The sequence below is a fragment of the Pollicipes pollicipes genome, unplaced genomic scaffold (genome assembly GCF_011947565.3).
Source record: "Pollicipes pollicipes isolate AB1234 unplaced genomic scaffold, Ppol_2.1 Scaffold_4881;HRSCAF=5763_pilon_pilon_pilon, whole genome shotgun sequence".
Classification (NCBI taxonomy): Eukaryota; Metazoa; Arthropoda; class Thecostraca; order Pollicipedomorpha; family Pollicipedidae; genus Pollicipes; species Pollicipes pollicipes.
The window spans coordinates 16,533,134-16,545,695 of record NW_023596576.1 but is presented as its reverse complement, the minus strand read 5'-3'; the positions used below and the strand labels follow the sequence as shown (position 1 = coordinate 16,545,695).

Here is a 12,562-nt window from a genome sequence, read left to right as displayed (position 1 = left end):
CGCGCGCCCGGCGACCCCGGGCCGCCCGACTCACCGTACGTGCTGCGTATCATCGGGACCAGGATGCTGGAGAAGCTGTGGTGGTCGCCGAGGTGGATGTAGTTGAAGATCGAATCGCCTTGCAGCTCCTCGCGACGATACTTTAAAAACTCGGTGACGTTCTCCGTAATGTACTCGATCCGGTAGTCGGAGTTGACGATGAAAAAGAACGATGCCAGGGCCTGCAAGCGGAGCCGGGCGGTGAGCGGCGGCGGCGGCGACGGCGGCCGGCATGGCCGGAAGCGGGCCGCGGCGGCCCCGGCGGGGCGGACACCCACCGATCAACGGACGCACACGGCGCGTCCGTTAGCCGACGGCCCAGCAGTCGGTATCAGCGCCCGGCCGCTATCGGCGGGTCACTCGTCCGCAGCTGATAGCGAAGGCCGTCGCTGCTGCCCCCCCCCCCCCCTCCCCCACGCCCCGCCGCATCCCGTCTCTCGCACATACCTCCAGCAGCAGAGGACCAAAGTCGTGGGCGGATATGGCAGGACGAGACGAGCTCACTTCGCCCTGTTGCACAGCATCAGTCGCACCGTCCTGCTGGCCCTTAATATTCTTTATCTGCCGGCGGAGGCGGACTGGTTAGTGCCGGGCGGGCACAACGCTTGCCAACTCGGGTGGGACGCTTCGGTTCCCGGAAGCACGTGGCAAGAACACTCAGTCTCCCTGGGCTGACGGGCAGCACTTCACAGGAGGCGACGGCCCCGCCCGCCACCGCCTGCTCAAAATAAGCCCACGAACTCAGCTGGGCCCGAAGTGCACATGTGAAGTGTGCTCCAGCTGCTCTACTTGCAAATACGATTTCATTAAATCGATGAGGCCAGGCATAGCTCAGTCAAGTACACGCTTATCACGCAAAAATGTGCCAACGTTCCGGTCGTAGTAGATCGTTGGCCGGGACATACCAGCATAGTCACATGGATCATATTTTCTTTAATCGAAATATTCTCGCGCACATCGGTCGTTCAGCAGCACGCGTTCCGAACTGCGATTAGCGCGGAAAAAAACACGCCTATCAACATTTTCGAAAACGAGCATACAGCACTGGCACATCACATGTTACGTTTTAATTTCATTTTTATATTCTATTACATATTTCAAATATCACACAGAGACGGGTCGAAACATCTTTTTTTTTACAAATATTACAAAGATTACAAATTTATAACAAATAACATATTTCAAATATTACAAAGAGAGGGCTCAAAACATTTACATACAGGCTAATGCCTCCATTCCCCACGCCGTGTTACGACCGCCAGCGACCAGCCTCGTGTGCTTTTCTGCAACCGCCTCACATATCCCGCTCGACCAAAAACTTGCACAAAAAAACAGCCCATTCGAGACTGGCTTCCCGCTGTTCGCATCCAGCTCTCCCGCGGCAGCATCAGGCAGCGAACGACTCGCCCGGCCCAGACAGCATCGCCAGGCTGCCAGAGCAACGCCACGCCCGACCGGGCTGCCACCGCACCGGGGAGTTTATCTAACCCAGCTGGCCCATGGGAGACAGCCACCTGCGAGAGTCGCGCGATACCAACAGCGCCATCCCGCACACCGCCGTCCCCCCACTGGCAAGCGGTGGGAGGAGCGGGGCTCAGGCCGGGACCGCCCGCTCCTGGCGCGACCCAGCGCCGGACGCCCGGCCCACCGGGAGAGGCAGGGCGTGCCCAGCGGCGCGGACGGCGGCCGTCGCCAAAGGTCAGCGCTACGGCCGGCACCGTAGTGCCGAGAGGCCAGCATCGATCGGCGCCGCGGCCGGCCGCGGTCACTGCCGCCACCCCCCCCCCCCCTCCCCTCTGAAACGGCGGCACGCGTCGGTGTCCAGGGGGCTCACGGGGAAACCTTGAAGTCTGAAACGGGTCATATTTATGATGACCTCGCATTCCGCATTCATCAAGTGCGAATGGCTTGGTTCCGAACCACGGCCCAGAGCCCACATATTCCCGAAGAGTTTCACGGACCAGTCTTGTACACGACCTTCTCTAACGTGAGCCAGCGAACCATTTCGGTTGTCCGTCTATTTAAAAGGCAATTTCTGGGCGGGGGTTTCGGAGCTCTATGGTTGTGTATGTTCGTGACTGTGAATGACCGCCCGTGTAAGTGCATGACAGGCTGGTCTCACCCCGAAATGAGAAACGAGGACCAGGGAGCCAGGAAGGAAGGGCGAACTTCAACCGTCCAATGGCTAAAAATGCCTCTTGATTTTCTGGACACTCTGCAATTAAATTCCATATTGGTGATGAATGGTCGACATAGTGTCACCACACTTCCCTATCGCTGATGCGGGGAAGTGTAACAAAACCAAGTTGGGGATGGACTTTGGGGATTATGACCAACCCAACACCAGTAGCTACAAATGTTCATATACGAAAAGGTATGCTTATGAAACACAATGGCGCAATAATTGTCCACTCTTTTTTCTCAGGAATGAACTGACAGGATCGCAGGGCTTGCGCGGATGACCGAGTGTTGTAAAGGACCGCGTTAGCATACTTTTCTCAAACTGTGCGCTGGTACTACTTCCGCGAGCCAGCACTACGGCAAAACAAGCATCTTACTGCGTTACGACGCACCGAACCAAGAAAATATTTGCAGCAGAACAAAACTATGATGCTCATTTTTCTTCGGGCTGACGCTGCTTTTGATGCGAGGACTTCTGATGGCTCTTAAAAAAGGACTCCATTCTGATGCAATTTGCAAGTTATGGCAACTGGATGCGTGAATGTCATTGGTTGGAAACGTATTCCCGGGTATCTTACGCTCCTTAACATTCACAGACATGAAAATTGTAACACCACATAAGCTACTTAAACATCAACAGCATGTTACAGCGGGACGGGAACCCACGGACCATTGGAACCATTACAAGACCAGATAAATCATACTTGCTGTTGCCCAACAGCCTGGCAAACGTGTATCTGGGCTCGGAACCGCATTATGAGGAATGACTGGTCTTGTCTTGTAATAATCACACAAAAAACAGACTTCAGGCCAACGGGGAAACACGAAATTAGCCTGCTCACCACCAAAACCAAACCAAAAGAACAATACGGACCAACCAAACCTTCGACCAAAAGAACAATATAGCGTCCGAATCTAACGAAATACCCCGCCATCTATCGTCCACATTCCGTTACCATTCCTCGTCATCCACAAGTTCCGAACGGCTACTTCCTTTTTCGGCCAAGGCGCCTGCACGGGGCTGCCATCAGCGGCCAGATTAACATTGAAAACCGCAGATCCGAGCGTGCTGTCAAGGTCAAGGCACTTGCCGCAACACTAGGAAGCCAGACATCCGGTACACCGATCAATCCCCGACGCGTCGACTTGCTTTAACTTCCCGTCCACCACGGAACCTGGACCCAGCGACCCCAACTTTCACCCTGATCTTTCCAGCCAACGCCGACCTTGAAATGAGACCAAAAACATTGAACTCTCGGAGGCCAGGCGGCGCCCGGGCGATGGCAGCAGCGACCGCGTGGTCCGTGCCAGGCGGAAAGTACACAATCAGGGTCGCTGAGCTCCCTGAGTTGGGCAACAACACTCACCATGTCATCCATGCAAAAATCTCCCATAGTTTCACGCACAAGCGACGGCGGGGCGCATGGCACCGACCCGCGTGCGCCGCCATGAAAACACAATCGACACTGCGGGCGGCGGCGTAGACTCGTTTACTGCCGGCCGGCCGGACGGGAGCCAACGCGCGGGGTTGCTCGGCCGAAGGTTGCGGTCCGCTCGCTAGTCGACGGTCGCCGCAGCGGCGCAGATGGCGGCGGCGGCGGCCGTGGGGCCGGACGGTGAGCGGGCCGGAGGGAGCCGGCCGGAGGGCGGCGTCGACAAGGCTGCTATGGCGGCGCTAGCGGTTCAGCCGGCCCAGCCGCGCTTACCAGAAAGCAGCTGGCGGCCATGCACGCAAGAGCTGGCGAAACGAAGCGACTGTTGACCGCGATGCGGTCAGCCAATTGTTACGATCCGAAGACACCATAATAATAATTCAAAGGCTCTCTTAGGCTTGCACGTGCTTAGGAGCCAGGAAGGCCAGAGCAGCATGGTCCATTGTATTTCCGTAAAATTCAAACATTAACTCTGTGGTGATAGACAGAAAGAACCGACATTAAAAAACGTCTCAGTTCTCACCGTTTGGTACCTCCCCACATCCTTGCACGTGAGTGCCGTAAACACTTACGTAGGAAGCAATCGCTCCAGGCTGGAACCTTCAAGTACCTCTTCAGTTCAGAGTTGCATGTAACTCTGCTTATCGCACCGTACTGAGAGCCCACGTAAACCCGATGCGCAGTTTCGAAACGCTCACCATGCACACTCCGCTTGATTACGGATGCACGAATTACAATCAGACCTGGACCGCTGATCGGCGTGCAGGCTGACAGCGGTGACACTGTGCATAGATTTGGGAACGGGACTTCCCCCACAAACTACAGGTCTACGGCAGCGCATGGAACCATTGGCCTCAATAAGCACAGATTACTCTTAAAGTCCCTCAATAATTGCTGGAAGGTGACGAGCTCTCTGTCCTCAGTCAACCCAGAGCACCCGAGCATGCACCGGCGCCCACAACGCGTCGGGCCGACGGCGCTGCTGCCGGGCCGACAGCGCTGCTGCCGGGGCCGGCCGGCCGGCCGCCCGGCCGGTCGGGGCGCCGTCGCCCGACGGGGCGCGGGCGTCGCGCCTCCCACGTGTCGCCGCCGGGCCGCCGGCGCGCGCGGCGCCGGCAGCGCCGCCATGGCCCACGCGGCGCGCCGGCCAGCGCCCGACACGCCGCCACCCATGGCGACCCGCCGGCGCCGCCGCCAACACAGGCGCAGCGCGCCACAGACGCCTTCCGGAAAACCGCTGGCCGAGTGCAGCGGCAAAGACGGGGAGCACACAAGGACAGGCGGCACACAAAGAGCGGCGGCGACGGCCATGGAGCACGGGGGAGGCGAGCGCGGCCGGCACGCGGCGAGCATGCGCTGAGAGCGCGCCGCGGCCGGCGCCGCTCCCCTGTGCGGCCGCGCGGCCGGCGCGCAGTTGCCGGCTCTCGGCAATAATGGCGCGGGGCGGAAATGGCACGGGCGGCGCGCCGAATGACGTCATGGAAGTGGAAAGAGTTTCAGCGTACCGCGCACGAGTTTCGGGACTCCACTGCCGCAATGGCCGGGTTGTGCCAGCCAGCTTGCAGCGAGTGGACAGACACAAGCATCTCTGACACTTTGAGTCATGCTTCTGGTGAAGCAGCTTACCACTCAAGTTGACTCGTTTGGGCGCAGCAATCTCGTTAAGCACATTACGTCAGCCCTTATGTCTGAAAAACCATTGGTTAAGAACGTCTGAGATCTATCCCATGCTGTCGCAGTAAGCCAAAGCCGCAATTCGTCGTGACGCCGCAAACTGGCCCGCTCTTATAAATACAACAAAAAGGAAAAATGCACTTACAAAGATTGCACGTGTTTGAACTTGATAAGTTCAGTTCTGTAACTTCAAGAATTCCAAGAACTCCAGTAGATTTCAAGAATTCCAGCTACTTGGTATAAGCATGAACAGCACGCATGTCTGCCCAGCAAGTGAAGATCAAAGTAAACCGCTTAATCCGGTCATATCAAAGAGATAGGGCCACACAACTTGTCACTGACTTTTGTAGTATTTGCGGTTTTTCGACTTCAGCGCCGCAATGCAAAATGTAAGCGTGCACGCAGCATGACATTTAGCCCCCCACCCTTATGTGGAACTCCTCGCTACTAAAATGGCCTTCCATACTCATGACGCCCATGTCCAACAAATACGTACTGCAGGCTGAACAGTCAAGGCTGACAAAAGGGAAGGTGCCTAACATGAAATACCGCGTGCATCAGAGGATACATCGCAACGCCCCATCACGTTATCATATATCATATACCTGACAATAGCGCAATCTTGCCGTCGTTTGCAACTGGAAACGATATTGTCTGCCGGCCCTTAGATCCTTTTCCATGCAGTTCGAACCACAACTTAGCTACGCAAACGGAGCGGGTACATGTCATGCGCCATGTGTCAATCACGTATAAACAGAGACATTCAGTGTGGCAGGAAGGGTAGGGAGATGAGAAAAAACGCATTTTCGAAAACGCATTGGCTCTTTACAATGCCCATGTGCATTTCACATACTTTTTCGCACGGGATCTGCAATACCCACGTGCCCATACCCATGTGCATTTCACATACTAAATCTTTTATGGGATGAGCGAAGTACACGCCCAGGGCCGATCTCCAAAAAACCCCGCTGCACCCATTGCATGTGAATGTTCCTGATCACGGCCAGCAACGCCGAAGAGCTGATGTAAAGGCTACGCTGATGAATTCTTCAACCCGGAATGTTCAACCTTTAACGTCCAAAGATACGCCAGAGACCACCGATCTTTGCTGCCTAAAATATGTACCACGTCGTAAGCTCCCCGACTGGTAGTTTGAAACAACGCGCTGCATGACCATATTGTTGATGGCGTTCAGCTACGTTGCGGCCGACTTGTGTGAGACTGAGCGTCCGAGTAAAACGCTGTGCGACCATTACAGGGAGAAGGCTTTGAATCGAAATGGCCGCATTGCAGCTGGCGTTCGCCTACGCGGCACTGCAGCTTAAATAACACATCAGAACTCGTGTTTGCTGAGCTTAAGATTGCCACCTGCATACAAACACACAGGAACAGCAGACGTGGACTGGGCGTTGCCTTCTCGGTGTTTTGGGGGCTGCTATGACACTTTCGTTCAAGTAAGTCGTAAGCCCTCTGCCCACGCATGGGACGACCTGACACTGCAATTAAGTAACCTGGCTCTTTACTGAAGGGAGGCTCCCTGTCTTACTGTTTTTTTTTAGGGTTTGCAGTTAGGGTGTTGTTGTTGATTGGATTTTTAGGGCGCGTCGACAACTGTGGTCATTTTGCGCCCAGCAGTGAGAGTGAATTATCTTCTTAATTATCTGCTTTCTAGTTGAGTATATATATGTATATATATATATATATATATATATATATATATATATATATATATATATATATATATATATATATAGGCACACTTTTGTGCGACCGAGGGTTTTTAATTTTTCCGCTACACCAAGATTAAAGACTACTGTTACAGCAGATTTGCATTACGGGAAAGGAGGTGTGGGCTACGCTGCCTGTCACATGCTGTACAGATGTATTTCATCAGATTGGTTTGTTGGTTGATGATGGCTGCCATGTCTCTGCTGTATAATGCTTCGAGCGTCGTGAAGTCTAGAAATAATCCACACAAATTTGGAGAAGTCCAATTGCTTTTAGCGGCGCTGGCCGCGTTCGTCGAGATGATTCATGGCTCCAATTTTCCGGGCAATTCCACACATTGCCGTGGAAGAAATTGGAATGCATTTATCGATGCACGACAACATTTATCTGGGAATCCGCAACGTTCCGCACATCAAAACATTGCTGCTCTTAATTGATGATCCATCTGGTGCTGCAGGGCACCGATGACAAACCGCATACCAGAGCCGATACGGAGCTCGGGTGGGGATCCAGGCTCCGCAAATCCAACCACTCGCGCAAAACAACCGTCAGATGGCAGCACCCGGGTCCGTCCGGCTGCCAACTGCCGCGTGGGCGGGCACAGTGGGGCACGGCAGGCAGCCCCTCCACCAATTCACGAGCCGGTGACGCGAGGACAGCTCACGCACGCGTTACGTAACTCAGCCGGCGCGGCGCCGCGGAGCAGCCGGCCGGCGCGGCCCACACGACGCCGTGGAGCAGCCGGCCGACGCGGCCCACACGACGCCGCGCACGCGGCGAGCCGGGCGCGCCGCGCCTGCAGGCCGCGCTGATGAATCGCGCCAGACAACAGAACAACGTCCCACAACGTCCCCACTTAAACCTGATTGCGGCGCCGGGCGGGCCGCGCTATTGATTGGCTCCACGTCGGCTCTGTCCGCCGGCAGAGGTGGGCCCGCCGGTCGGGCGTCGCCGCCGCCGCCGTCCTCCCGCACATGTCCGCGGGCCACTGCAGGTCGCGACGCGTTGCCGGCCGCAGGTGTGGCGTGTCGCGGCGCCAGCGTGTCCTCGCCTCGCGACAAGCCGGCCGTGCTCGGCGCAATTACATAACCAATGCAACAAACACGCGCCTATTGGTCTGTGTCGCGATACATATATAATTAATATATTGTGCGTGTGTGCAATACTCCGGCGAACAGCAGGCTGAAGCAGCTTCTGTCAGCCGGTTTTCACCGGTTCAAACCGGATGCCGGAACCAAGTGGTTGCAAAGACGGACATAAACCGGCAGAAACTCAGTACTGCAGGACAGGTTTCAAGCCAATGGAACAAAGTATATAAGCAGAATAGCAAAATAAATGACATTTTACACGTTGTCAGCATTCGCATGGTGCATTCAATGTAAGTGCATACCAATAACGAGAACTAGCGGGAAAACACACAAGGTGTTAGAAATTCTGACCAAGATTAACGAACACAATCCTGTCTGCGCCACTCAATTGGTGGCAAAGTGATTAATCGAATTGCTTAGCTGATGCTTGGCAACCAGGTGACAAAAGGTGTAGTCTAGAGCGCATGCTTTATGAACCTGGCGAAAAGCGAAAACCAAATCCAGCATCCGGTGCAGGGGAGGTCAAACAACTATTTTTCGTTCCAGCGCGAGACCAAACTAGAACCAATGCATTTGTACACCATCCAAGAGACTTCTCACCCATCGCCCTTACACCTCTGATCTGATATTTGAGACATGAGGGACACGAGACATTGAGACATGCCCAGTGCGACTTCTGTACCACTGCGTGCCCTCCGGGCCTGGTCGGTCTTACTTCAGACATCATGTGCAAGTCACAGAGGCAGCAATTATTTACAATCACCTACATGATTTTACACTACAACTTTGAATCACGTTTTATAAAACACTTGGAGCAAAACCCAGTACCTACGAGCCACGGCCCCTGAGTGTTAACATGGCCAATGTAGTTGCCGTTGCTCCATAAAAGGGGTGAGACGACGTGCGTCACGTTCTGTTAAAAACTGCATGAAGCAGATTTGGCCGCACTCATTATCCTTCAGCTTATTAGCACGGTGTCAGATATTTGTGTTAGCCGCAGCCGAATGCACCCACGCAGATGAGGGAGCAACATATCATAACAAAAGTCGCAACAAAAACACTCATACATACTGCAGGCGAGGGTCAGCAGTACTAGGGTACAACCTCAGACACCCATTGGCAAATGAAGGGACGCCGCAGGTTCGTTCGGAGAGCGTTCACAACAGCAGCAGTGCGGTGACGGATTCGAGACAGGCGAGAGCTCCGTCCTCCTCGCAGAAATCGGCGTGAGGATTTCTGACGCTCAATCGCCTTTGCTGTTGAACGCGTCGTTAAACCCCGATGCCGACAATTGGCCTACCAATTTGAACAAATGTGCCAATAACTTGATCATCCTGTCGTAACAAAGCACGTTTCTGGCGTGCTGACTCGAGCATGAAACATTACGACTACAGTCTAGTGATGTGTACAAAGAGGGATATCGCATCGAGTCCCGGGCTGTCAGTGCCAGTCTTAGACGGTGGAACCAAAAAGTGAGGAAACTAGTTTTAGCGGTTTGAAACACCACCCCTGATGGCTTTTTCACAGATGTATGTACACAAACTCAGGTATTTCTGAATGTTTGCTTTCTTCTTCAACAAAGAGACCTGCCTGGGATTCGGAATCCAGCTCGACAATGTTACCTGTGTTGGAGCCCGATTTGGATTCATATCCGATTTCCAACAGCCGCTTTGAATCATATTCCTAATTCCCATCCATTCTCTTTGGTTTGCATTTGGAATCGGTCTTCCCCAAAAGGAATCAAGCACAAGCCCGCACGGCGAGCATCAGCTACATTGGCGTGCCACCATTCGGTCCAGTCATCCCGCCGCTCGTTTCTGCGGGTGCCGGACGCGCTGCGTCAGAAAAAACCGCGCCGACGGATTCTGCACATATGCATTCAAGAAACAGATGCAAGCGGCGGCCCACAGATGCACGGAGTGTCGCAAAAGCCTCCAGTCGCAGCCCTGCTGATCCAACCACACGAGGGTACGGCGGCGGCCTTCTTGTTTACTCGGGTCGGCTCACGCTGTTTGCTCATTGTCGTATGCAATAAAAGGGCACGGCTGGGACAATAGACCCGGTCCTTGTGAACAGCCTGCGTGATGCAATGCCTAACGAGCCGGCGCTGTTCCAAGAACAGCCGAGGGCGGAAAACAAGTGTTACCGTACGACATGCACGAGTTTTTCAATCAGAGCCCACCCTCCACTGCCCACGTCTATCAGCGCATTCCAGACAGGGCTTGTGGATTGCCTAACGGGTGTGGAAATACAGCTTTGAGGATATCCTTTTACATTCACCGTTCACTGACGACATGAAAGTGGTCGATTCCTGTGGCTGAGCGCGGCGTCAGTTTGTGTTTGATTTTATACGGTTCGGACCAGCTGGGCCATCTGGCCGGCCAGCACGATGCATCAGCATGTCTCGCGCATCGGAGCGTTGGCCGATGATAAACAGCCTCAGTATTTACCTGTTAGCAATTCAACAGCTCATCTAGCGTAGGACCAGCTGCCTGACCAGGCGCGCGACTGGGCAGCGGGCCACCGCAAGCCATTTTCAACCAGCCGTGCGCAGAGGCGCACAGCCAATCGCTCATGCGTGAGCAAATGTCAACGGGTGCTGTGCAGTTGGCAACCTCTGGTGGCATTTAACGACGAGCCAGGCATCGAACAGTACGCAAGCAATTAAAGCCGGCGAAAAATATTCGGCTCATACCGTGCCAGGCGATGACACGTACGCAAAACCGGCAACTGAAGGCAATCAGCACTTCACCATTGGACTGGACGCCGGAGGAAGCATTCGTGAGCAGTGAGCCCCAAAAGAAATGACCACAGCCTGAGCTGGCGGGACCGTTCGACCGGCCCACCCCGTGTGGAGCTGGCGGCTGTCCAGCAGGGCGCTGCCCACCGTGGCGGCCGACGGGCACCACAGGCAGGCCGATGACAGGGTGACAGAGTGACGTGCGGCTCGGCTCGACCCGGCCCGGCCGCGGCTGCAGCCGGCCGCCGCCGCCTCCATCAGTGCGCCGTCGGCGGCAGCCGGCCGGCCGCAGCCCAAACTGCACTCGCGCGGCGGGCCCGGGCCCTTCAGACGAGGCGGTGGCGGCGGCGGCCCGCTGGGAGCGCCGCCCTCCCGCCGCCCCTCGGCCGCCCGTGCTCGGCCCGCGGCCGGCCGGCGTCCCCGCCCGCAATAAACCAGCGCCCACACCACGGCCCGGCAAACAGCCGCGAATGGCCGCCACTGGGAGAGAAGCACGCGGCGCGGCGCGAGGCGAGGGGGCCTCGCCAGCGGCGCCAGGTCCGGGCAGCGGCGGCCGCCGCGCGGCACCCACCTGATTGACAGTCTCCTGTAGAATTACGCACTTGTCCTTCTTGCCATTCTGGGCCATATCCGTGGTGGAGATCAAGTTAGCCAGCTCGCTGATGTACGCATTTTCCAGCTCCCGGCGCCGCTTTTCATTCAAGCATTTCACCCTGCGGCGAGAGGCGGCACACGCACGCCGTCAGAGGCGCCTAGTGCCGTGCGTTTGCGGCGCACGTGTATACGATAACACAGCACATGCGCAAATTAACGACACGGGTAACCATCACAGCAGACGACGCCAGCGCCGACAAATGTAGCGCCGGAGGCCTGCACAACCTACAGACCCCACACACGCACACACACGCACGCACAGGAGCAATGCCAACAGCAACACGCAGCGCGCCACAAACAGAACACAACACGCTGGAGTCCGTACACCACACAAAACACTGTCATGCCACACGACACACGACGCACCGGAACACATGCAACAAGCATCACGCACACAACCGCACAACACGCACAAGTCGCGCGCACAGTAAACACCGCACGCGCCGACCGTCCACTCGGCCGGACGCCGTCACACGCACACCACACACACACACACACACACATACACACACACACACACATACAGCACACGGCCGGACAAACAGGCCCCGCCGCGACGGTGTGTACCTATCGGTCGCGCGGCTGGCGCAGACGGCGCCGGCGGGTGCAAACAGAGCGCGGCGACGGCGCACGATTGACCGCCGGGCCGGGCCGGGCCGGGGCCGGGCCGGGCCGGGGCGGGCGCGGCGCACACCTGTCGCCGAACCGGCGCGGCGCACAAGTGCAACGAACGAGACGCATAGGCCGCAGCCCAGCTGCCGGCGGCGACGCCTAACGGGTTAGCTGCGGAGAGCCCCGAGGCGCGCGCGGGGATCCCGGCGGTCGCCCGGCGGCGCGGCGAGAGCGGCGCGCGCGGGTGACGAGCCGCGCGAGACGGCCCAGCCGCCGTCGGTGCAGCGGCAGGGCGGGATCAGGGCCGAGGTCACCGAGAGGCCTCCGCACCGCGCTCTCGCGCCAGCCAGGATTGCTGCTGCACGCCCGGCGGCAGGCTGCGCCGCCAAAGATCGATTCACGGCGCCGTAGAC

General features: G+C 56.5%; 1 protein-coding gene across 1 annotated transcript; it reads right to left on the bottom strand.

Moving 5' to 3' along the window:
* Positions 1-34: 34 nt before the first annotated feature.
* LOC119101095 (nuclear receptor coactivator 2) lies at positions 35-11,718 on the bottom strand (the record flags this gene model as incomplete). Its single annotated transcript, XM_037224361.1, is given in 3 exon segments — positions 35-221; positions 487-600; positions 11,455-11,718. Coding segments are annotated over 3 exon segments (358 nt in total), but the record flags the coding sequence as incomplete, so codon positions are not given.
* Positions 11,719-12,562: the final 844 nt, after the last annotated feature.